Raw genomic sequence first — 27,455 nt, 5'->3', positions numbered from 1 at the left:
TGTGTCTCTTGAACACTAGGCAAGCAATAGGAAAGCTATGTATTGGTAGCATTTGATCTGAAGGCAGCTGCTATAGACCTGCAACTTATGGCTTAGGGTGTTTGTGTAACCTGTCACATACACTCCTTAAAAAAAATAGAAATATCTATGTGCAAAAAGCAAAATTACACCTGATGCAAGTACTTTAGCAAAAAAAAAAGCTTTTTGCTAAGGGTGAGAGAACTCTTCACATTTCAGCAAAATGTGAAAATGTGAACAGAAATAATGTGACAATACTAAATAAAAACTTGTACCAACAGTTACTGAAATAAAAGTAAGATGTCCCAGGAGAAAGGAAGCAAAAATAGACAGAATAGCTCCACTGCCAATATACACGTGAAGGTTTGCACCACATACAAAGTAGCCTGAAGTGGACTGTATGGCTTCAGTCTACAGGGGGGCATTTCTGAATTTTCCCCATGTTAAAAATTCCCTGCAACAAAACAAAACAAAACCAAAAATGAAATCTTAGCATATCAGCAAGCCAAGTTGTAGATTAGCCCTATCCCTGTTGCGCTAGTTTTCGTGCATGGCTCATTTTGAGCAAAGCACTCAGAGATACCCAAAGGAGCCTCGCCTACAGTCTATAGTAGTCCAGCCCAGTCAATCCCTTCATCATCCCACCGCATGAGTAGACCAGGCCTCAGTGATGAACGTGGGCCCGTGTGAACTCGCCCCCTGTTCCCTGGCAACAGCAAAGGACCTCTCCGTCCTCGGACAACTTCCTTCCCACACTGGGTGCATTCCCTGCTTTCTCTCAGTCTGCCAGCAGGGGTCCTTCCTTCCCTTCCCTTCCCGACCCACCGGCCCCTTAGCCGAGCAGCAGGAGTAAGTTGACATCACGGGTAAGCTCCTCCTGCGCTCGACCCCCCGCCTCCCTCCTGGCCTTAACTCCTCTCCCTCCCCTTCTACCCCAAACAACATTTCTGCTGGCGAGAGCCGGCTGCCCATCTCGCCAGGCAGGGCTGGGGAGGAATGGAGGAGCTCACGAAGAGGAGCAGAGGCCGTAGAAGCAGCAGCAGGGAGAGGCTGGCTCTTCAGAGCGGTTCTTTTCCCAGCGGAGAGGCCGCCTTTGCCAGCTTCTTCCAGGAGCCCTGCCGAGACTGAGAGCCCCGCTTGGCGTGTGCGCTAGGCGCCCGCCCGCCCCCAAGCAGGAGGCGGCTGCAGAAGGCAGCGAGAAGAGAAGGAAGGCAAGCAAGGGCGTGGGGGAGCCGTGCAAGGGAGCTAGAGAAGAAAACCCTCGAACAAGAGAAAGCAGGAGCTGCTGAAATGCTGGCCGGGCTGCAAAGGTGAGCCGCCGCCCGGCGGTCCGTCTCCAGCTGCTGGGTACGGGCTGGCGTCGTGTCCCCACGTACATCCACGCGCGCGCGCCCCCACATGCAGACACGCGCGCGGGGGGGCGAGCGAGCGGCGGCGGCGGCGGCAGGCGAAGATGGCAATGTCTGTGATCCAAGCCTGCCGCAGTCTGGCTCTCTCAACATGGCTGCTTTCCTTTTGTTTCGTGCATCTGCTGTGCCTGGATTTCACGGTGGCTGAGAAAGAGGAGTGGTACACGGCCTTCGTGAACATCACCTACCCGGATCCCGCCGGCGGCGAGCTGCGCACCGAGAAGAGCGAGTGCGGCCGCTACGGGGAACACTCGCCCAAGCAGGATGCCCGGGGGCAGGTGGTGATGACCTCGGCGGCCGCCGACAGGCAAGCCTGCGACCCCAACGCCAGGTTCGCCGTGCCGGGAGCCGGCAAGAGCTGGATCGCGCTCATCCCCAAAGGGAATTGCACTTACAAGGATAAGATCCGGAACGCCGCTTCCCAGAACGCCTCGGCCGTGGTCATCTACAACGTGGGCTCCAGCAATGCCAACGAGACTTTCACCATGACCCATGCAGGTGAGTAGCAGCCAGCGAGGCGCTCGGTCCCTCCCTCCCTCCTACAGCCCCCTGTTGGAGGATCTCCTTTTTGCTGCAGCCGGACAGTCCCTCCCTCGCACCCTCCTTTCTGATCCCGTCAAATCTCCCAGGATGTTATTAATAGCCCAGCTACGTCCAGGGTCAGTACCTTGAAATCCTGCTTGCAGCGTGTGCGCGCGCTTGGCTCTCCCGAAAGCGAGTTTGGGTTATTTCTCTTTCTCGCCCCCTCTCCCCTCCCCTCCGAGTTGTAGGGAGACAAACGAGGGGCGGGGAGGGTGTTAGTGAAAGTGATGGGCGCCTCTGGGAGCTGACCAGTCGAGTGAAACGGAACGACAAAAGATGCAAGGACGCTGATGAATGCAGGCAGCAGGAAAGTAATCAAGGAACAGGCGGGCAGCTGCAGCTGGGACGCCGAGAAGGACGGCAAGGTTCAAAGCACCAGCGAACAGAGGGCTGGGAAGATAAATGGCAAGAAGGAAGATAAAACGGAGGAGGAGGAGGGATCCAAGGAAAGGATTTTGTGCAATGCTCTCCTGGCATAGTCCTTCAACTGTGCTCAGCGCCTTTCTATTCTTGACACTTACTCCCTTTTCTGTCCATAGCAAGATGCATGTATGCAGGAATGCCGGTGTGCATAGCTGAAGGACTATGCCAGGAGGGTATCCCCATAGAAGCCTTTCTCATTTGCTTTAGTTCACTCTCCTCTTTTTCAGTGGGCATTTCAGATGTGACCGTTGCTTGCAGTGGTCCTACAGATTCAACAGAGCACAGGAATTTGGCTTCTTCCTGCCTCCATTTGCAGTGATTGAGGTAGTAACCAATTCAGTTTGAATCCCTTCTCCTTTTCTGCCATTGGTCATCTTTGCCCAATTAAAGTACTTGTTTCTTTCTTTAGTTACTTAGCTTGTAACTCTTTCTCCCAAGCCCTGCTGCAGAGGGCAAGTCAGCTGGTTGAGAAAACCTTAACCTCCAATATGGTCAAAAAGTTTGGAACATTGTATCACTTCATGACTTATATGGGATTTGTGGTTTCTACAGAGTGATGATGCTACAAGGGCTTTGTTGGTTCCTGTGGCATTCGTTATTCTGGTTGTAAACAAAACAGATTGAGAAGGAGGTATTCAGGAGGCTAGTAATACAGTTAATTACTAGAAGATTTCTCACAGGAAATGTAGCCTCTTTCTATAATGTCTGCAGTTCTTGTGGCATGGGTTATGGTTTTGCACGTGTGCACACACACACACACACACGCATACACACACATCTTTTTGTCCAGTGTGAAGACTTCTCTGTATGCTGTATCACACATGGTTTTGATGTTGCATGATGGACCAGATGCACTGATCCAGTTTGTCATTTGAGAGGAAGACATCACAAAGTAGCCCCAATGCAAGAAGAGGCTCTCTGATGAAAGCACTGCATTTTTATTTAATACTGCTCTTTGAAATTAATGAATTGTTGCTCAAGTAAGCATGATAACTTGTTCTTTACGGGCAGGGTATAGTCTGCCAAGAGTGACTTGGTTTTTATTCCAAAGATCTTTCTGCGGAGTGTCAAATGCCACTCACTGTTGCACTCATATCCTGCTCCTCAAATCAGATCCTGCTTTTCATGCCAATCTACAGTACAGGCACAGATGTGTTTGCTTGGAAGTAAATGCCACTGCAAAGAAATGTACACAGAATTGCAATCACAGTTGATCACTGAGCAATTTGTCCCATTGAACAGTCTCAGACTTCTTTACACGTTACTCTTTGCACATTACTAAATGTGTATGGAATTGGGTTGTTGAAGGTATACAGTAAGATAATCGGAACTACCTACATTGATAGCACGATGCAACAGCTGCTCTTGTGGTCACCATAAACTTTTGGCATGTGGAACCTCTGATCTACATTTTCCTGGAAGGATAATTGTATGTGTCTGAATGGGTGGGTTGGGGCAACAAAATGTTGTATTTTTAAACCTTATATATTGCTTAGATATGTTCTAATGGCTTCCAAAGATCTCTTGATCTTCTTAACATTTCTTTGTAAGTTCCAAAGGAATTTCTTTCGAATACTGCTTTCAGTTTTTCAGAGAATGAATGATGGGAATGCAGCATCATTAAATTCATATGTGTATTATTGATGTCAGCCTACAGTTGCTTTGACAGGACACAAGACAAGTTTCTCTAAAACTTCAAATGCTGGTTCAGTGAATGAGTTGCTTGTTTTTTTAATCCACAGGAAACTATCGTTCCACTATTGTGAATTCATTTTTGCTAGAAAACCCCGCAGTAGTGGACTATATTAACCATGTATAGGTTCAACACCCGGAACAAATGACATGTTTTTGCAATTACCTGTGCTTCTAAAAAGTGCTGTAATTATATTTGTCAATACAGAGCAACTTCATAAATGTCACTTAAGACTTTGAAACTTATTTGGATGGATGTTGCGTTTTAAGCACTGGGATTATTACTGCTTGGCCTTCTGTGGGTATATCCAGCAATATAGTGTTTAAAAGCTGTTTAAACACTATATTGCTGGATATACCCACAGAAGGCCAAGTAGTAATCATTCCAGTGCTTCAAGTGTTCCGAGCTCAAAACAGGACACCCTTTAAAAGGGGGCTTGTTTTGAGCTCGAAACAGAACAATCTGTTCAAGGTGGAACATTCCAACCCATTCCAAGTGCCATTTTGGAATCTGAAACGCTGCTCCTCTGGCTGCCACATATGCACAGAGAATTAAAAAATGGCATTCTTCTGGATTCTATGTACATGCTGTGGCCATTTGCATGGTATTCACTACTAATACAAATGGCTGCTGCACATGTGCAGAGGCCAGAAGAAGAGCACCATTTTGGAATCCAAAATGGCACTCAGAACTTAATAGAGTGGGTAATAGAGAGCTCTGGAGAAAAAGGGGGCCCTGTTCGAGCAACACATTGCCTCTTTATTTCTGGATGCCTTTGTTAAAAAGTAACTTGTTTATAGCTCTGTCTCTTGCACACCACGACACTGCCACAGCCACCACACTGTCCTTCCCCCTGACTTGAGACCCATTTGACAAAGGTATGAGTCATAAAAGCTAAGGCTGGAATGTAACTGAAGGTACACTATTTCTGTTTCAGTCAGAGTACACTGCTGCCATAAGTAATCTTGCTACCTCCTTAAAGCTTCCAAAGGTTCTGTCCTCTCTCCCTGATTTGCCAATAGAGCAGTGACGAACTCTTCACTGCTTACCTTCTAGTTGGTGTACCATAGGCTTTTATTCCATGGGTTACAACAGAGAAAGAGGATGGAGCTGTATTACCAAATGATCCACTCACCTTCCTGTTTCCCTCCACATCTATGAGCCCTAGTAACTTACTTAAAAAAAAAAAAAAAGTTAGTTTCTGGACTATAGAGAGCACTGTTTTCCTCTGGCTTACAGGGAAAATCTGGAGATGAACTACTATCTAGGGGTGTGCATGGAACTGGCTAGTCCAGTCCAGTTCGGTTCTGAACTGGACTGGGCCAGTTTGGTTCAGCACTCCCTCAACCCCTCCCCCTCCGGTTTGGTCTGGTCCGTGAGGGTTCGCAAATCTTTTTTTTTAAAATTAAACTTACATGACCCAGGCCACGCAGAGACCCATTGCACAGGCACTGCAGCCTCCAAGTTGGCCACCACACTGGAGGGAAAGGCCTGAACGGGCCGGTTTTGGAAGGATGGGTGGCCGACAGGGGGAGGGGGAACCTCCACGGACACACACACACCTGCCACCTTGGAGAACCTGCCCAGAGGGGGTAAGTTTAAAAAAAAAAGGTTCGCAGCCCCCCCAAATGGGCTGGTGAGGGATTGGGCTGGGGTCAAGCCAAACCGGGGGTGGTTCAGCTCAATCCTGAGCCTTTGGACTGAACCGATTCGGTACCGAACCTGTTTGCACATCCCTACTACTATCTGTGTAGTTCAGAGATAGAGAAGATGCTATGGATGCATCTTGTATCTGTATGACTGACTGTGATGCACAGCTGGTTCCCTGGCTGGTTCTCCAAAAAAGACTGGGAAAGACTCTTGCCTAAAATCCTATAATAATAATAATAATAATTAATTAATTAATAGATAGTGGCTGCCAGTCAAAGTAGTTTCCACTGCACTTTTGGGGGGTATGCAGGAATAAAACCTTCCCTTGGAGCTGGGGATGATGGGAGTTGTAGTTCAGCAACATCTGGAGTATTACAGGTTGGGAACCTCTCAATATATTTTATATTATATTCTGAGTGACAAATAGCTTTTTAAAAACTAAGGGAGCCATCAAATGACCAGGAGGTCAGATGGAGTAGTAGTGGCAGTGGAGTAAAAAAAAGCCTGCCCATTCGCCAACAAGTATTTCTGTGTTCTTAAAGATTCTCAGTATCTCAGAATCCCCATCAGGGATGAGGCCATAGGTCAGTAGTGGAGCAATTACTTTGCTTGCAGAAGGTCCCAGGTTCAATCTCCGGCATCTCCAGGTAGGCCTGGGAAAGCTTCCTGCCTGAAACCTTGGGGAAAACCTTGACAGAGCCTCTGCCAGTCAGTGTAGACAATACTGAGCTAAATGGACCAATGGTCTGACACGGTATAAGGCAGTTTCCTATGTTCCTGCATAATCCAGGCTTTTTTGACATTGAAGAATGGGAAAACATTGTTTCATTTACTGCCTGTGATACATGGCTGGTGCAGAGACACAGAAAGCTGCTGTTGGATATAATATAAATTAGGGATGCTAATTTACTATTTGCATATTTAGAATATAAATGAAGGTGTAATTAGCATAATATGTAAATCGTGGTGCCTGGATTTGTGGAGCTGAGATGTGGCAACTGTACTAAGAAAGCTCATGCTTCAGTAACTCTCATAGGCCATAATCCTCAAAACTTTGTTAGGCTACTTAACTTGCAGTGAGCCTGTGCTGCATACTCTGCTGAGATTTCTGGGATTTCAGCCCTTCCAAAACTTGTTGATATGACAGTGAAAATAACACATTATGTTGCTCCAAACACTTCCCAGCTTGGGAATATTGGTAGGGTTCAGGTGGAGGTAAAACAGTAGTTTGGCATGAGTGAATAAGAATGACTAGCTGAACCCCCACAGAGCATCTGTGTGCTAGGACTTTGTTGCCCTCCACAGCCCCTGCTATATGGCTCAGTGTCGGCCACCCACTCTCAGCCGTCCCTTCCCTGCCTCTCGCTCGCTTGCCCGCCCCTTCCCTGCCTCGAGTCTCACTCGCTTGCCCGCCCCTACCCACTCCTCTTCTCTATCTGTGTATGGAATCCCCACTGTCAAATCACCACAGTGCTTCTGCTCTGTTAACTCCGATTGGTCAAGCGCTGTGTGGGCTTGCCATGTACACCCTTAGCATATTATATAGGTAGAAAGGTGTTCTAGAAATCTACAATGTTCTGAAGTGGTTTTAAATAGTATATGTGTATATCTGGGCTTCATTGTCTGCATTTCATATTTCCTTTATTTGAGGAATTTTCATTGATATGTTGGCATGGGTGCAACATATGTTATCTATTTCCTAAAAGGATTAGTGCTTCTAAGATTATATTATGATCAGTTTCTTAACTGTAATTGTGTAGCCCAATGCTGCTTCTGTTATGTTCACGAACAACTCCGATTTTGTATGCTTGTTCTTGTTTTTCTAAATAGTCTTAGGAAGCAACAGCACTTTTGTTCTGATATTTTCTTCCAGAAGCCAATACTGATGTATTTACTTACTACTTTAAAATGCATTTTAAATTAGTAACTCTTAACAAAGGCAGGCAGTTTCTCCACGTCTTTGTATTATAGTGAGCTTTGCAGGTTTGCACAGAAAGAGAAATTAAGGCTCTGATACATTAGGAATCTTCCTGTTTGGTCCCCCGCCCCACCTCTCTCTCTCTCTCTTTATCTTATTCGGATAGATAGATAGAGGTGTGCACGCGGGTGCACACACACACACACTCTTTAAAGTGAAAGTTTTTACTCTCACTTTAAAATGCACTGCAGCTCACCATTATGTAAAAAAGTTGGGAGCTCTGGTTTTGTTTAAAAACAACAACCTATCATTAGGCGGGGGAAACCAGGATATCCACCCAGAATCAAACTGTGTTTTGATATCCTGGTTTGTCCTAACTCTAGTTAGCTAAACCACAGTTGCTTAAGTTTGTATGTAACATGGAACTGCAGTTCGTTTTAAAGTGAAAGAAAAAGCATTCACTGTCCTCTCATGTGCTATAGAGGAAAGGAAGGGAGGAGTGTGTGAGCCATGGCTCCCTTAAAATCATTCATGTAGTACATTAACTATTAGTGTTACACTTGAACCAGGCCATTATATGTAAGGAAATAGCTATATTTTAATTATATTAATCTTTGCCAATAGTGTTAGCATGTTAAAAGTAAAGCCATGCTTGCGGTAAACAAAACTAAATGGTAGCGATCATGAATTGTTCTCTTTGCTAAGCAGGGTTCACCTTGGTTTGCATTAGGATGGGTGATGACATGTGAACACTGTCTGCTGTAAGATGTTTTCCTTAGGGGATGGGGCTGTAGATGTGGTAGAGCATCTGCTTGCATGCAGAAGGTCCCAGGTTCAATCCTGTCATTTCCAGGTAGGCTGGGCAAGATTCCTGCCTGAAACTTTGGAGAAGCTGTTGCTATTCAGTGTAGACAATACTGAGATAGACAGACCAAGGGTCTGACTAGGTGTAAGGCAGCTTCCTATGTTGTTTGGCTACACATTTTTTTAATAGATGCACTCCGTGGTGGCATCCCTGGGAAATGCTGCATTAATTTTCAGTGGATGAGCTTCACATCATTGTTTTTTTAATTTCACTATGTAGGGATATATTTTAAAACACATAATCATAGAAGAATTATAGTGATTTTGCCCCCCTCCTTTGTGGTGACACTTCCTTGTAAAAAAATGTTTTTGTAAATTCAATCTTCCTGAATTTGTACATTGGTAAGAACATAGAATCACAGAATGACAGGGTTGGATAGGATTTCCAGGATCTTCAAGACCAGACTCCCCTTGCCTGGTTTGTGAGGACACAATAATTTGAAATCCTTCTTTGCCAGATGTTTTCCCAAGCCCTCTGAAAAAACCAAGGTAGAGGAAGTCTTTGGAATGTTCAGGCCTAATAGAAGGGTCTTTAGAAGCTGATCTTTTTAAGAAGAAAGAATGAAATACATTAAATCCCACAAAAAGGCTAAGCAAAGTTAAAAATATTCAGAGCTAGGGTTTTAATTCTAACTTCACTTACTCTGTGGTAACTTTTGCAGCCCATGTAATGTATGGTACCACAGTTGCAACCAACATTAGCTGCAGTGTCTATGTTTTTGTCTGTAAACAGTCTTATATGGAATTGTGTACATGTGTAGGTGACAAACGTCTTTTGAGGATGGTCACTACTGCATGCACTTACCGGTATGCATAAATATTACACAATATGCACACATTTTAATTATTGATGCAGATGTACATGTTGTTTGCTGGACTGTACAAACTGAGAGATTGTCATTGTGAATCTATTTGCAGTTCTCTATTTCCCTTTGCTTTGATGTTACCCCAAACCAGGCATAGCCAAGTTAGGATTGCTTTCTGCATTAAGCTTGCCCGTAGCAGGAATGGTCTATTCTATCCTTACAGGTACAAAGGAACATAGGAAGCTGCCTCATACTGAGTCAGACCATTGGTCCATCTAGCTCAGTATCATCTACACGGACTGGTAGCAGCACTCCAAGGTTTCAGGCAGGAGACTTTCCCAGCCCTGCCTGAAGATGCCTCGGATTGAACCTGGGGCACTCTGCATGCAGAGCAGATGACCCCATTCTTGTTTGAACTTTTGTGTGAATCGCCTTGGGATTGTTTTAATGAAAGGCATTATAGAATCTAACAATGAATAGATAGGTAGATCGGCAATACCCCTCCAAGAGGTATTGTTCTACATCAGAGATATGAAAAGACTGGAGTTCAGTGAAAGGTTAATGATAGCTGCTTTAGATGTATGTATGGTAGACTACTTTGCATAAATATTATTGCTGCCTACCAAGTACACAAGGGATGGATTGGTGAGCATTTATTTATTATATAAATAAGTTTAATCCCACTTTCCCAACAGTTTACTCAATGTTGCTTACAATAAAAACAGATAAAAATATCAATTTCAGTATAAAAACATACCTAGTATTAATTCAGGCGCATAGCCAGCCTAAATGTTTGGAGGGGAGTGCTCCCCCAAAGTAGTTTTTTACCATTTTAGTTGTTCTCTGTTACATTACCATACTGAAATTATTTTTTTACAACGGTGTGCAGAGAAAAATTGGCACGGGGGGGGGAGCCCCCACCCCCGGCAACATCTCTGTAACAATTACTCTTCTGAACCATGTATCCTAATATGAACATTACCAAAAAATACTGAACATTTCATAAAAGACCATCTGTATAATTTATATTACTCAGGTTTTCACAATCTGTTTCATGTTGTTACGGACTAATCATTCACTTCTTTCTATTTAGAGTATATCCTGCCTTCATCTAAGCAGCATTTGGAAAAGCAATCTGACAGTATGAAGTACTGTACCTTGTGTCCCCACACTTTTCAGTCTGAAACTGTAGTCAGTTAATCCTTTGGCATGTAATGATTGATTTGCACACTGTACATATGACAGCAATAGAGAGAACCAGCGATGCCAAACTGGTCCTGAACTCTTGTACTGTCTGAATCTAAGGACAGTTCACTCCTCAGGAGCAATCTAAGTTTGGGACCATAAGTCAGTGGTAGAGCATTTTCTTAGCATGCAAAAGCTCCCAGATTTAATCCCTGGCATCTCGAGGTAGGGCTGAGAAAATTCCTGCCATAAGTCCCGGAGAGCCTCTGCCAGTCAAGGTAGACAATACTGAGCTAGATGGGCCAATAGTCTAACTCAGTAGATGACAGCTAAGAAGCAAGCAGAAGGATAATTTGTGTTCCCAGTTTGTTAGGTCTGAATCTAGATCCTAAGGCATTATTTTTCATAAGCACGTTCACAAACTAAACTCCTCTGTCTTGCATACCTCATCAACAGCTGTTTGCAATAAATAAAAAGAGGTGATGTATCGGGGCTGGAGCACATTCTTTACATGTGGAAGTCCTAGGTTCTGTCCAATCCCTGGCATCTTCAGTTAAGGAGCAACTGGGCTGGAAAAGATCTCCCTGCTGGAGATCTGGAGAGCCATTGCTAAACAAAATAGATGGATGAACTGCCTTGACGCAGTATACGGCAGCTTCATTTGCTTGTAAACTAGAAAACTCCTTCTCATTTTGCTTTGAATAAGGCTCTGGAGGTTTGTACAGTCAACCCATCCAAGCAACAAACATGGCTATTTTTAGTGCCAGTTCAGAGATTGGTTTCAAAATCTGATTTTTTCCACTCAACCATTGTTTGATGGCAGTGTTCAAATGTCAGTCATAGAACATTTATGCTTCCTAATTTATATTTGGGGAATGTGGGACACTTACAGTCTAAAATGATTTCTGATTGACATGAGAACACCCATTGATGTGAAAGTCGTTTAGCATGTGTTCCGATTGCATTATTAACCCTATCTACCATTTTGAAATACTTGGAGATTGGATGCCAAGGTATAATTGCATTACTAGCTCATGTTATTGGTATTTAAGCATCAAAAATGCTGTCTGCTAGTTCAAGCTATTATGATATTGTGCCAGTGCAGCCTGTCATTATTGTGTTAACACAGTTGTGGCTCATTGACTCATGCATATGGAGTTCCATGAGAACCCCTGCAATATATCACACTTAGCCTTGCACTTAGCCTCTAGGAGGCTTTCAAAAGAGATGGCCAGAATGCAGAATGCTTAAAAGCTGGCAAGGAAATGGATTCCCCAAAGCACCAAGGGAAAAATGGCTCTTGATTTTCAAAAGCAAGGAAAGGGCTGAATGGGTCCCATTATTTGGGGACAGGTATTTCTGTGTTCTCCATTGTCACGTAGGAAACTTGAATTTGGAATGATGTCTCTCTCCCTTCATCTTACACTGTGAGCCAGATTGAGAAACATTTCCAGCATTAGGAAAGAAAAGCTCCAAAGCCTTCTCCACATTCCAGTGCCTCTTGCCTGGTCATGCTGCACAAAGGCAATATTCAATTTGGACAAGGTGTTTTTCTGCCCTTTTCATCTGCATCTGGTTGCTGATTACTTGGCTGCTGAAGGACACAATACATTCATTGAATTATTGAAATTGGATATGTAAAGGGTCCATTTAGTTGTGTAATCCTATCTCTCTGTTAATGGAGCATTGTTTATAAAGAATATGTTTTGTAATACTTCAAAGCACGCCTATCACTTCTTCCTTTTAGTAAAATGGGTATCTATCCAGAGGAAGTGCCAAAAGCCAGAACAGGCAGGGGAAGGGGGGCGGGGGGGCAGCACCAAGCTATGCAGGAAAATATTGAAAGAAACCTTTCTCGCCTCACAACCACCATCATCAGGGGCCAAAGGCTGCATATCCATCTAATATTAACATTAAACCCAAGATGGCCAAGCTGAGAGTCTGTAGCTGTTGTTGGGCTACTACTCCTATCATCCCCAGCCACAGTGACCAATAACTACGGATTATGGGAGTTGTACTCGCCTCCTAATGGCGCAGCTGGGAAGTAACCTGCCTAGGGAGCAAGAGGTTGCTGGTTCAAATCCGCGCTGATGTGTTTCCCAGTCTATGGGAAACACCTATATCAGGCGACAGTGATATAGGAAGATGCTGAAAGGCATCATCTCATATTGCATGGGAGATGGCAATGGTAAACCCCTCCTCTGTTCTACCAAAGACAACCACAGGGCTCTGTGGGTGCCAGGAGTCGACACCGACTCGACGGCACAACTTTGCTTTAGTCCAACAATGATTGAAGGGCCCTAATTTGGCCAGCCCTGCTCTAACCTGTCAAGACAACTAGCCCTCACCACTTGTAGGGGGTATTAGCTTTGGTGGACACACATTCTCAGATATTTAGTCTCAAAGCACAGCCTCCTCCCATGCCACTGTTCCCTCTAAGATGTGCGTGTGCTCACAAGTTTCCTGATATCCGCTCAGTTAATTTTAGATCCTCCTCGGGTTGAATTAGGAAGGCCCCCCCACACGCACACACACTTTGAATGCATCTGTGCACACAGTGCCTTGATACTACTGCCCAGAACAAAACTCATTCCACACAGAGATTAAAAAAATTATAGGGACCACTTCTCCCCGCTTCTTGTCGTTAGCATCCTTTCACAAGCAAGGATGTTCTTCATCACCAGCTAAAGGATCCCAGGTGGAACAGAACTGACCTCCAAGGGTGTATGTTCTGAACTCAGTTCTCATTCCCTGATAGGGGACCCATTGCAGACCCACTACTTGACCCAAGAAGGGGAGTGATAGTTGCTGTTCTCATGAACTATTTAAAACAATATAAAACCAGATAACAATACAATTTAAAGCAATGCACTATTGACACAGTGCAAGAAAGAGTTAGTAAAACTAGCACTAGTAATCGCAGAGTAAGAAGACAACAGCAGATCATGTACTGGATTAGAGCTGGCTTCATTAATACCTGAAAGCCTGAATGAAAGTGGTGTTCAACCAATTTAGAACACCAAGCCAGACGTGGATGAATGAACCTCCTCAGGAAGGGACTTCCACAGCTTGGGGGTAGCGACTAAAAAGGCCCTATCCCACATTCACAACAAATGTGCTTTAGCTGGAATCAGAATGCAAAATAGAGCATTTCCAGATGACCTTAAAAATTAGGCATATCTTGGACAGTTTCATGCAAGTTAGTTTTTTAAAGAAGCCACTTCATGTTGGTGGTCGATATAAGTACTTGAAATGTCCCTTAGAAGCTGTTCCTGGTAGCTGAGGGAACCCCCTGAGCAGGATTCATTGTTTTGCAAGGTGATGCAACTTGAAGAAAAACCTGCATTTTTCCTGATCAGCACATCCCCAGCTCCATGTGTAATTTAAGGATAGTCTTTAAAAGAAATATTTATCTAGGTCTTATAAGAAAACAGGAATTCAACATTACTTTTTTGAAAGAAAAATAAGTTACATTCTTCAATTAGATTCCCAGAGCAGCTGTCCAGCTCTAAGATTTGTAGAACATTTTCCAAAATATTGCAGCTCAGTCTTAGATTAGTTCATTGCGGCTGTTCTCCCTCAATGCTGATCCTGGTGAATTGCCAGAGAAATTAATGTCTGATCATAAATCATTCATTTAGATTCAACAAATATCAAAAGCTACAATTTTTGTAAATAAACATCTCAAGGAAAAAACCACAGTAACAACAAGAAAAGATTGTATGTCACAGACGTTTGTAGAAATCTTGCTGAATTACAAACATGGACCAATTTCCTCTTCTTTTTCTCTCTATCCTGTCACAATGTAATGTAATTGGTAAATTTCTTCATCCAGATTTCTTCTTCATGAAACCATTAATTAAGACCTTTTTTTGTTATAAACGTTTAGCCTCAATGGAGACCTCTTTGCTCTCATTAGCATAAAAATCTTACATCAAAGCATATTTCGTTCAGTATTAAAATGGAGCCCCTAATGAGACAATAGCTAATAGACTGCAAAGTCAAAACAGCGTTTTACCGTTTAAAAAATTAAATCAGTCCTTAATGGGGAACAACCCTTAGATATGATACATTTGAACTGTGGTACCAAGGTTATACTGTGCTCTGTGAGTTTAGTAACAAATCCTTGTACTACTTAACCCAGTGTTTTTGCTTTTACATTTTATACCACAAAATGACCAACCCCAACTTGGTCATCTCTGAGCTGTAGGACTAGATGCAAAATTCTACAACAGAACTTGACCCTCATGACTTGGTGCTTAGATGGGTTCCAAAAATGAATTGTAAAATACCTCCTGTTCTCATTGAGAAAACTGGTTGTCTTTTCCATTTGAAGTCAATTAGTGGACCACTTATAGAAATATATTCTCTTCCTTAGATTCTGTGTCTCATTATTCCACTCAATAGCTAAGTAATTAAATCCCCCATGATCAAAGTTCTTTCTGTTTTACAGACTTCACTTAGCTGGAACAGCATTTTCCTAATCTCTGGTGGCTGTGTAAAAAGAGGTCTGTTGTAAAATGGTGGAAAATAAGTCGTTGCTCATCTAATTGACAGTTCACTCCCTTTCAGTTCCATTTTTTATTGTTGCTTTATTTTATGTCTATCCCTAAGAGTTCCCTCTATTGTGGCATTATGCTTTTACTTCTTACATTTATATCCGACCCTACTTCAAGGGACTTAGGATGATGTACATGATTCTTCCTTCTAATTTTATCCTCACAACAACACTGTATGGTGGGTTACCCTGAGAGATGGTGAGGCTATTCACACGCGTGTGCAAAACCAGGCTATGGGAGCCCAGCTTGGTTTTGCGCGCAGCTGTGAACCATTGGGATCGCGTCGGATCCTGGCTGGACCACAGTGGCAAATCCATCTATGAAGCCTTCCCTCAAAATGGGGTTAGGAGAGTGAGTGCTCTCCTAACCCTGTTTGAGTGATCGTGCATCGGCTGCGGCTGGCAGATTCGGGGAGGTTAGTGGAGATCTCCATCATGCACTGCGCACTCGTGTGGTGCATTATTGGAACTCTGGGGGTGGGGCAGCATGTCCCAGCACCCCAGCCCTTGGAGTGGCGGCAGGAGCTGGTGCTCATCTTGGCAGGCTATCCGCTTGCCCAGGGATGTTGTGAGGATCGTCTGTGGGGCAGTAAACGCTTTCAGGCTTCCTCCCCACAAACTGTGTAGCCCTTTCTTACTGGTCATGAGAAAGGGCTCGGTGACAGGCCCAGTGTTGCCTCTAACAGGGATTTCCAGATGCTGTTGACTGCAACTCGCAGAATCCCCAGCTGCAAATAAAATGGCTTTTAATTGGGGATTATGGGAGTTGTTATCAACATTATCTTTTGCTTCATTGCCCCTTTTATAGGGACTTACGTCTAGAATTAATATCTCCACTGCTGGCTCGTTTTCCAGGAAATTCGCCTAGTCAACGAGTGGCTTTCCTGCTTGAGGACAGTACTCCTGCCATCACTCGAAAAGTGGCGGGCTTTTGTGCAGCAGCTCGAAGATCGCGTCAGTTCTTAATTAATTATTCTAGTGCTACTTTATAACCTTCTAGTTATAATATTGTTGGTGGGTTAGACTGCTGATATGTTATTTTTTTAAACTGTTATTTATATTTTAATTGTATTTTTTGTTGATATGTTATTTTTTTTAACTGTTATTTATATTTTTTTATTTTTTAAACTGTTATTTATATTTTAATTGTATTTTTTCCCCTTGTGCTGGTCATAGACCGTAATAAACTTTGATTGATTGATTGATCAACATTATCTGGGAATCCCTGCAAGAGGGAACACTAGACAGGCCCAAGGTTGCACGGCGAACTTCATGGTAGAACAATTTGTTAAGGGGACAGCTGACAAACAAAGTTTATTATTATTATTTATTGTTTACACAGTCAGACAGGTGTTATTGACTGGTTTGTTTTATCCAGACATTGAGTCCTTCCCAAGGACCTGGGATGGCTGAATCTTATTATCAGTGTTGTTGCTGTTATTATTATAGATATCGTCGCAGAATATATCCTGTTCCCAGTAAAGTTGCTTTTTGTAATTGGCTGATGGTGATTTCTGTGGCACCTATGATGTTGAGGTGCTCTTCAAGGTCTTTTGGAACTGCACCCTGGGCGCCAGTTACTACTGGGATTATTTTGGTCTTCTTCTGCCACAGCCTTTCAATTTCAATTTGTAGATCTTTGTATTTGGTGATTTTTTTTTCTATTTCTTTTTCTTTTATTCTGCTATCCCCTGGTATTGCTATGTCGATTATTTTGACTTGTTTTTCTTTCTTCTCGACTATACTTATATCTGGTGTATTGTGTGGCAGATGTTTATCTGATGTAGGTGGAAGTTCCATAATATTTTTGCATTTTCATTTTCTACAACTTTTTCAATTTTATGGTCCCACCAATCTTTAGCTACAGGTAGCTTGTATATTTTGCAGAAGTTCCAGTGTATCATCCCTGCTACCTTGTCATGTCCTTGTTTGTAGTCAGTCTGTGCGATCTTCTTACAACAGCTGATTAGGTGGTTCACAGTTTCATCTGCTTCTTTACAAAGGTGGCACTTGCTGTTTGTTGTTGACTTTTCTACTTTTGCTCTTATTACATTTGTTCTTAGTGCCTGTTCTTGTGCAGCCAGTATTAAACCCTCTGTTTCTTTCTTCATGTTGCCATTCTTAAGCCATTGCCAGATCTTGGTGATGTCTGATTTTCCACTTATATTGTGCAAGTATTGACCATGCAGGGGCTTATTTTTCCATTTTTCTGCTCGGTTCTTGACTTGTTCTTTCTTGTAGGCCTGCTTTGTTTGATTGGTGTTGAATAGTTTTGCATTATTGACTATTTGAAGTGCATCTTCTTCACTGTCCTTTATATATTGTTCAAGGCCTCTTTTCTCCTCCTCTACTGTTTGATGGACTTGCAGCATTCCTCTTCCTATTATTATTATTAAGTATTTGCACATGGGTGTTTCCAGTCTTAGTTCAACAAACATGCAGTTTTCCTCTTTCCTGATGCAACCATGCTTCCCTAGATGCCGAATACTGCCATGAGGTGCTACTCCCCTGTGAGATGCGCTGGGATACTGATATATTGTGCGATGGCACTTGTTTCTTGATCAATACAGAGCAACTTCTTGACTAGTCCCAGGTAGTTGCATTTTCTTTCCAGTTTAGTACGTAGCTGTCCCTTACTGGTCAATGAGCAATTGCTTTCAGACATCATTGCCTGTACATATCGTAGCAGCAGTGTGGTGGCTGCTTTTCCATAGGTCCATTCTATAGCAGTGTTGTAAACACATAGGCCTGGCTGATCATGTGGATTTTCCCTGCACCATTGGCATCCTGCTAGGTAAGGAGCACCAAACTTGGGCTCTCTTTTAGAGTAGACAACAACAGTGATGTCATTGCAAATTCAGAAGTGCAGGTGCTCTCCATGACAGCCCCCATGGCCATGCCCACCCCAACAGCCAGAGAAGCCGAGAAGTATTGGCAGTCCGTCCCTGAGTGTCCCACCTCCACTGTACCCCTGGACAACAACTCTGGCTTTCGAAACACAATTCTCTTCATCATTATTTGTTTGTTATTTCTCTTTGTAAATCGCCCTGAGCCATTTTTGGAAGGGCGGTATAGAAATCGAATTATTATTATTATTATTATTATTATTATTATTATTATTATTATTATGTCATCATTTTCCCCCTTTTATTTTAATCTCCGGTGGGCTGGTGCATCCTAATATTTCAACTGTGGCTAAATGTTTGGGAGCAGGCTGTGAGACGGTGTATTCCTGTTCCCTATGGCAAATAGTCCTAGCTGAGGGATGAGGTCATTCAAACAATCAAAAGCTGTGTTCTACTCAGGTTTGGGAGCTGTGTCCGCTCATAATTTTCGGTTGTGTGGAAGCAAGGTAGGAGGAAAACCTGGGTGACTTTTCCTCCTATCTTGATTCCACACAATCACTTTTACCCAGGTTTTCCTCTTATCCTTCTTCCACACAACCAAAGACTGCAAACATATACAGCTCCCAAATCTGGGTAGAAAACAGTTTTTGATTGTGTGAATGATCTCGATATGTTTCTGCCCTGTTGTGTGCTGCCTCTTAAAGAGACAAGCCCAGAAGGCCTCCCGATGAAATTGGCTGTGTGAGATAACTAGGAGAACAGTTTCAGTGTTTGCAGTGGAAGCCTAGTGAATGGTTGGGCCTGTATGTTCTTGGTGCATATGAACTGAAAACGATTTGTATTTATTTATTTATTACATTTCTATCCCGCTCTTCCTCCAAGTAGCCCAGAGCAGTGTACTATACTTAAGTTTCTTCTCACAGTTTCTTCTCACAACAACCCTGTGAAGTAGGTTAGGCTGAGAGAGAAGTGACTGGCCCAGAGTCATACAGCAAGTATCATGGCTGAAAGGGGATTTGAACTCGGGTCTCCTTGGTCCTAGTCCAGCACTCTAACCACTACACCATGCTGGTTAAGTAGAGACAGTAAGGGTATTCACCCTTACCAGCCTGGGTTAGACCGAGTGTGTGAAGTGCTGGAAGCGTGGTCACTCCCGGCTCTGCACCTGTATGCCAAGTCCCATTTTCAAAACCAGTGTTTAGCCAAGGTTACGTGAACCTGTGGTTCACGTAATCTTGGCCAGCAATCATCTGGGTAGTCACCGCCAGGTTTTAAACAGCTTTCACCACCATTTCCAGCAGTGAGCTGGGCAGAAGGAGCATCTGCGCTTGTGCCATGGGGCAGCCTGGGATATGGGGTGGGGGGAAGTCCTCCCACTCTCAGCATCTCTCCACCGCACCACTGGACACGTGGTGGATGGAGGGGAAGATGACAGCTGCTCATCTGCTGGGAAGGCAGGAGAGCTTCTGTCTTCCCTGCAGCCCACCTGCCCTTTCTGGCGAGGCCGTATGCACGACCTCAGCGGCTAACATCCTGACTAATGAAGTGTCCACACTGTAAGAAGATTCAGGGACGCTGCTCCACTGCTTTCTGAATTGTGAATGCCGTTGCACAAGAGCACTAGTATTTCGGAGCATTCTCCTGTACTCCAGAAGCTCTCTGTAGAAGCGGAAACGTGTCCATGACTAGTGCTCTTGCACAGTTGCATTCAGAATACAGTGAAGCATCATGTGGGCTCTCACTGTGTCTGTAGCTGCTTGACAAATGGGTGCTTCCTTAGTCAGGATGTCAGTCAGTAAATTGGATATGCTGTGCTGCCTTTTTGTTTTAAGTCTTTAAGTTTTATTCACTGAGTTTTTCCCAGTGAGTTGTTAGCAATAAATAGATTAATTATTAGAAGAGGTCTCCTGTGTGCTGCTCTTCTCTCATGTCCGATAGGCTCCTTTAATATTAACCAGATTACCTCCTGGATATGGCCAGAATTCTTAAGAAGAAGGATTCCTGAAGTGGGGACCTTGTCAGGCTTCACTACAATTAAGGTTGGAGAGGAGAGCTGGTCTTGTGCTGGCAAGCATGACTTGTCCCCTTAGTGTCCAAGCAGGGTCCACTCTTTGCTTTCACAATTACTGGCTGATTAGGTCATTTCTGATCACTCAAGTCTTTGTTGTAGAGCATAAATGGCTCAAGGCTACAATGCTCTACAATAGCAATAGTGGCTTGCATGATGTACAGCTTTCCAGTGATGGAAGGAGGGCTGCACAGAAGGCTTCTTTGCACAGTGGTCTGGGTGCAGATGGGGACGGGGGAATGATTTTCATGTCTTTTTCCTCCATCCAAAAGTACAGCATCCAGTCAAAATTGGTCATGACTAAGTCCCATTGAAATAAATGGGGCTTTAGTTAGAGATGACTAATTTATCCCATTGATTTCAGTGGTGCTTAATCATGGATAACTAGTCTGAATGTTGCCCAATGAGTGTGTGAATGAAAATCCAGTTAAAAGCCGCAAAGCAGTGAATTAGAAGGGATCAGATGTTGGGCAGGCTCACACAATGCAGAATTCAAGGTTCATGCGACCTCCCTCCGTGCTGGGAGCATGCTCCCCCTCCCATTCTTGCATGCATGATACTTCTTTTGTAGGTTAGGATATGTTGATATTGGTCAGCTGTACGAACCCACCAATCTCATCATATTGCTTCAGAGAATCCGAGATCTGGGACTCACTTGAATGTGAATTCAGTTGAATGTCAGCATGACGTCTACACACATACAGTTGTATGAATGTAGGACCTTTTTTAAACACTGCTTTTCCAGGGTACTCATTTATGTGCATTCAGTTGTATGTGTCTAGACTCCATACAGATCTTAACTGATTAAGCTTAGATCAGAGACTGGGGCCTGATTCCCATTACTTGTGTGTATGCTGAGCTCACCCTGGATATGTCATCATGACAGAGGGTTTCTAAGACAATTGATTAGAATTTGGCATTTTCATGTTACATTCGCACAGCAAACTTAAGTGGCAATCCTGGCAATAGTTACCAACACATAAATATCAAATCAGTAGGATTCACATACAAGTGAAAGTGGAATTGCATTCTTGAAACCATAGTAATTAGATCAGGGGTTCCCAGCTTTGGATGTCTAGATGTTGTTGGGCTACAGCTCACATAATCTTTAGACCATTGTGGCTGGGAATGATGGGAGTTGTAGCCCAACAGCAGAGGGACTCAAGGTTAAGAACTCCCAAGCTAGATAAACATCGAATTGCTGGAAATAAGTGCAACTTGTACAGCTCCTTATCAGGAAGAAGATGCAAATATTCTTCAAAAGCAGAAGTGTGGCAGCAAAAGGCATTCATGCTTCCTGTTCCCTCCCATGCCCCGCCATCTCTGTTATGTCCAAAATTACTCTGTCATGATTTCTTCCTGGGAACTGCTTTTTTCAGATAATTCTCTGGTACCACAAGCATCTCACAAGGAGAAGGGAGATGTACCGCAAACAAAACAAAATGCAAAAATCTTGAAATGTCTCTTGCTTCTGGGCCTCAGCCCTCTTTTGCTGTTTGGAGAAGTGGGTTTCCTGTCTGTGATTCAGTGTCTTATCTCATGCACTGTAGTGTTCAGTGTGAACCTTAGTTTACATATAAAATTAAATGGAGATGCTATCTGAACACTAGTGACGCACATATCTTTTCTCTCCTTTGGGTATCAGACCCTTATTCCACAGTTTCGGGTCTTAGAGTATCTGGGAAGGACTGGAGACTAAAGGCAGATGAGCTGACTGAAGATTAGGGTTGAAGTAATGGTTACACCTGTGACCTGAAGGAAATATGGATAACTCCCACTTTACTGGTGTTTCCAGGTCACTCAGGTTTGCCACCTCAGCTTTGCAGCCCATTGACTAAAATTGCAGTGATAACTGAGTATGCTTTGCTTTCATTTATTTATCTAAAATATTTATACCCTGCCCCTCCAGAACACTACTCCTTGGGGTGACTCGCAACAATAAAATAGATGCAATATACAATAAAAGTAATATAACTAACCAAATAAGAGTAAACAAGTTAAAAGTCAGGTTAATACCACAATTGCTTTTCTGTAACTCTGTCTTGAGAAAAGGCTTTATTTTCATTTTTAATCTAGCAGCTGCCACCTATCTCTTTATATCCCTGTGACAATTACTACAATTATGTTGTGGTTTAACCTGTTCCTTCAACCAAACTGTGTAAACCCCCCCCTCACTTTCTTTGGTTGTTGTTTCATTCCCTCATACGTGTTGAGAGATTCTCTCTACCCATGGGCATTCTTTGCTGTTGATCAGAATATAGAATTTCATGTACATTTCCTCTTGCTGTTTAGTAGTGCTGAAAATACTACTGGAGCAGTGCCCTTTCGTTTTGCTTGCAGCGTGGGGGAAACTGCTCCGATCATGCTGGACATAATCCAGCTTGCTGGATTGTAGCCAGAGAGAATAGTGGATAGAAGCAAAACAGATTCCTGTCCTTGAGTTTTAAGGGCTTGGGGTGGGATTAAAATTTGTAAATTCTTTTGTCCCTAATGGTCCCTCCTAGAAAAATCATTTTTATCTGTCCTTCCGTGACTTAGCTTTCGGTTTCAACAGCAAACATTTGCAATATGCATATAAAGTGCTAGTGTAGCATAGTACAGCATTTCCCAATTAGTGCTCTGCAGCACATTAGTGTGCTATGTATGGGGCACTCACTGGTGTGCTCAACTGACTTGCTCTGAGTTAGCTGCAAATGCGGGGAGTTCCCTACGTTTGCAGCTGGCTTACCCCATGCGGCACCAGGAAAGAGGTGCCCCCCTTCCTGATGCATAAAGGAGCAAGTTACCTGCAAAAGTCAAGAGTTTAAACTCCCCATGTCTGGAGCTGACTTTCCACATAGTGCACAGAGAAAGAGGTGCTCCCTTCACAATGTACAAATATATAAATTTGATGCATATTTATATACTGCTTTTCAACTGCTTTTGTTGAATTATATACGTACTGCTTTTTAGTGGCTTTTGCTGCTGTCTTGTCCTATTATGCACCAGGAGGGTGGGAAATAATTATGTATGTGGTGGGTCTCCTGCTGCAAAACAAATTAGCTCCTTGAGAAGACAGTGCACCCTGATATTTTTTATCCTAATTGAAGTGTCCCTTGGTGGTGGGAAGTTTGGGAAACAGTGGCATAATAGCTAAGCATCTCAGCTACAAATTGGGATTGGATGGAATCTGGAAGACCCCAAATAACATTCTCTTAACTGTGAGGCCTTAACAGCAAAAGAGGCTACCCTTCCTGTCACATATTGCTTTGTTCCCTGCAATTAAAAAGTCTTATTAGCCTTATTCAGATGTGTTATTATTGCCCTGCAGTGGGTGTGTACAGAAGGGCAGAGGGAGTCTCGCCCACACTGCATCAATCAGTGGCATGCCCCAATGCTCACACTTACAGTGGGGCTTGTCTGAAGAAGGAGGAACCCTAAGCATTGTGGCGGGCTTCCCTTCCATGACTGCAAGACTGGATTGATCCAGTTTCAGTCACAGAAGTGCCTGCCATCACACTTAAGGCTTTTCCCACTTCAGAGAAGCCCCACTGTGAGCATGAGTGGTGAGGAGAGGCAGTGAGTGATGAGGTGGGGAGTGATGGGGTTTCCTCCCCCTTTGCCCTGCTGTACAATTTTATAACGTCTGAATTAGGCTATTGTCCTCTAATACTGATGTAGGGTTGACATTCCAGGATGTAACGGGGCAGATCTTTCAGGGCAGTAGGTCCACAGACACAAAGTCTGTGGTTGTGGTATACAAATACTACATATTATTATTATTATTATTTCTATATACTATCTCCAAACCCATTGGACATGGTTATGTATTTGAATAAAAACAAATAACCCTCTTTCAAGAACAAGGAAGATACTTGTTTGACACGTGTGTGTATTTGCTAACAGCTATTGTGACTTTGTGTTAACAGCCAGCTTAGATGCAAGTATAGCAATTAAACAAAATTTATTAAAAAGTGACTATACATGGTTAGCCCAATTATTCCTGATCCTTTTTTCTTCATATTTGTTCATATTAAATATAGAAGGCAGGGTATTTTATCAAAAGGCTTCAGATCAGCACAGTTTCTTTTCTCTTTGATAATAGAGTTTTTCTTTTTGTTAATCTGCTTGTAAGAAATACACAAAGGCCTTTTCTTTTTAGCACAAATTCAAAACTCAGCGCTGGAACATACTTGAACAGCATTTTTAGCTACTATTTGCATGGATTTAATTGTGAGTGTATTTAAATTTCATCTCTGAATTGTTTGGACTGCTATTGAATGAATAGTTAATGATTGAGTTATTTAGTCATTTCAAGGGTAGCTTTCACATTAGGATCCAGGGGTGGGTCAAGACATGTTGCTGCCCAAACCAAGTCAAAGGAAAATATTACACCTCTACCCCCTGCACCTGCAGGTGGGTGCTCAGCATGCTCTGGCCAAGCTGCCAAGCCAATGGTGGCCATATAAGAGCCAGAGCGCAGGAAATGAACAGCATTCTCCAAAGGGGCGGGTGACGAAGGGTGATGGAAATTGATGGGAGGGTGATATCCATAGAGGTGAGGGCCTGACACTTCCCCTCACAACTCTCTCTGCACCAGCACCTGAGGTGACTTCCTCACCCTGCATCATGGAAGGATCAGCTTTGCTGGGGCCTTTTAATGCTGCTGAGATGTTCTGCATCAGCTGAAAGCAGAATCAAAATGGTGGTTCCACAAGGCAGAATGCAGAATTTCCCCATGGAAATCAACAGTTCCTGTCTACATGACAAAGGACAGGGGTACCTACTATTCAACATGAACAGTTAGAGGCACTTCATCAGGTTGTGTGTGTGTTTGTGGCTAAAATAATAAACGGAACTGTGCTTTGAAACTGCTCTTAAATCTATTTCGATTATAGCCATATACAAACATATTAAAATTGAGTCTCATAATCTCTTAATCCATAACCGTCTGCCAGACACATTGAGTAAAAGCCTGTGTTTCTGTGTAAAAGAATGAATGAGGCAAAAATATGTGAATTTTGGTGCCCAAATGTTATAAATATGACACAATAGGTCATGAATTGTCATGCAGAACACTTGTGGGCCGTGTGACCAGAAGTTTTGGATTATGCTTCTGGGTAGTATAAAGACTCCATTTAGCTGCAAACAGATATTTTGTATTTGTTATAGAAACCAATTAGTTTTCATTCTTTTCCAGGAAATAAATTAATTAGAAAATTGGAAACTTGATTAAACTCTTGGTGATTTTGAACCATCAGTTAAACCAATTATTTACATCATCTTGGCTTAAATTAACCTAGTGCATGAATATTTAAATATAGTGTTGCTAAATTTAAACTTCATTTCAGAGCTTTTTTGTGGGTCTTTGACTTTCTGTGATTGTCCATATGGTAGTTGTATAGACAAGAGTGTGAAATTTCCTACAAGGCAGAAGCTTAAACAAAACAGTATATGCTTTGAGCTTTGTTTTATAAACATCAGGAATGCAATGAAGCACATACATCCTATCACTCAGTGAGCTGAAGGTTAGGACATGCCACTGTCCAAAGTGTGTAAAGTAATCTTCACTAAAGTCCTAGGAGTGGGCAAACTTGGCCTCCACCTGTTGTTTAACTACAGTTCCCATCACCCCCAGCCACAATTTATTGAGCTGGAGGGCCAAGTTTGTCCACCCCTGAGTTAGAGGCATGAGCGCAAGCAAAGGCAGGAAAAGATGGGGAGGAAGAGTGAAAAGAACATAGAGAGCAAGTTTAAATAATAATGCAAGGTTTTGAAATGCGGTATTGAAAACATAGTACATGAGCAGTGTTCTGTACAGCCCTTTAAAACCCCATGCATTTAGAGGTTATCAAACCCCTCTGTTGAAATCTGTGTGATCTGATTTGCTTTTGCTTTCTGTGATGGCAAAGAATTTACGATGAAGGTGACGTTAATATTCATCGATCAATATCTTTATTTTGTTCTTTGACCAGCATTAATATTTATGCCAGTGTTCAATATATTGTAAGAGTATGCCTTTATTCAAATTGACTAACTCCAATCAGGGGATTCCATCAAAATGTAAAATTAGAATCTTTCTTTCCCGACAGCTGTTTATGCAAAGAGAATAACACTCAGCACATTTCTTTTCTGTGAAGTACTTCAAATGAGAATATCATATGAGTTTCCACATTTTAGTATTTTAGGCTGACATACTACGGAGTGCCCCTGGAGGAGTGTGTCGTCCAGCTGTGTAGATGTAGAATAGTGAAGTAGCTGTGTTGCTACTTCCATTATTCCCAATGGAAGTAACGATGCTTTTGCGATGCCAGAATCCTTAGGAAGCATGTAACAGCCCCACATTCTCACACAGTGAGGGTAGGCTGCTCAGTGCCTCAAAAGTAGAGTGCATTCCCTGCTCCTGGATCCGTGGGGCACTGCACAGTATGTCAGCCATTGTTTTTAGGCAGTGAGACCATAACTCAGTGGTAGAGCATCTGCTTTGCATTTAGAAGGGCTCAGTCCCTGTCATCTCCAGGCAAGGCTGAAAAGACTCCTGTTTGAAACTCTGGAGGGGCACTGTTGCAAATAAACCAATGGTCTGACTCAGTAGAAGCCCACATCATACATTAATATGACTGGTGAAGGAACACTAGTATTTGAGAATCTCTGTTGTCAGTCATTTGTGGTGGTGCCCGACTCCATAATACCAGATGTCTGACTGCCTAGCTTAATGTACTTTTTGAATGTTTAAATGTGACTTAATCTATGAGGAAATGAGAATCATTTTCCTTCTATGACTGAAATTTATGCTTCATTAAGCCTCAAGTTCATTGGAGACATGAGGTGATATTTGCAGTGTTAAAGGAGACGATAAGGAACTGTTTGTCTTTATCACAATTGCTTCAGGCTGCTGGAATTTAGAAATTCATCAAGAATATGTCCTATAATATTCCCAGAAACATGTACATGTGCCAAAATGGAGTCTCAGAGAAGAGTGGTCACATCTTTGGGACTAGCAGATTCTATAAAGACTTTCACAAAATCTCTTTGTCATGCATATGTCATATTTACTTCAACTTCTTTCTTGTCTCATTGTCCATGATACCTTCTTCTGTCACTTGACTCTTGCTTCATTGCACTGTCACCTTCTGTTCACAGCTGAGGATGCATTCAGCATGTTATTACAGACACATTTAGACTAGGCAAGCAAATAAAAAGTAAGAATGGTGGGGGGAAGAACTGCATTATGCAATATATCCATGTGAATAAGCCTTCCATATGTCTCCATACTGCCATCGTCATGAAATAGCCCTAGTATCATAAACATAGATTAATGTTATATTTCCAGATGCCTGACCACTTTGGGTATGATCCAGCAAAATTAAGCATTTAGATTTCATTGGGGGAGAATAGAGCATGTGCTTTACTTCCCTGTTGACACTAATGGGCCTTAAAAGTACATTTCCCAGGA

At 42.9% G+C, this 27,455-nt stretch overlaps 1 protein-coding gene across 3 annotated transcripts in view; it reads left to right on the top strand.

The window, feature by feature from the left end:
• The first annotated feature begins 882 nt into the window (after positions 1–882).
• RNF150 (ring finger protein 150) overlaps positions 883–27,455 on the top strand; it is a 159,600-nt gene continuing 133,027 nt past the window's right edge. For 2 of the 3 annotated variants that reach the window (XR_008308274.1, XM_053254342.1), the window contains exon 1: positions 883–1,925. Coding sequence is in view for 2 of the 3 variants with exons in the window: in XM_053254342.1 (XP_053110317.1) it covers positions 1,472–1,925 (454 nt within the window). In the remaining variant the exon portion in view is untranslated. The remainder of the gene's footprint in view (positions 1,926–27,455) is intronic. The other variant, XM_053254344.1, reaches the window with a different exon arrangement.

The sequence above is a fragment of the Hemicordylus capensis genome, chromosome 5 (assembly GCF_027244095.1).
Source record: "Hemicordylus capensis ecotype Gifberg chromosome 5, rHemCap1.1.pri, whole genome shotgun sequence".
NCBI lineage: Eukaryota > Metazoa > Chordata > Lepidosauria > Squamata > Cordylidae > Hemicordylus > Hemicordylus capensis.
Note: the sequence above shows the minus strand (reverse complement) of the source record. Positions and strands in the feature narration are given on the sequence as shown.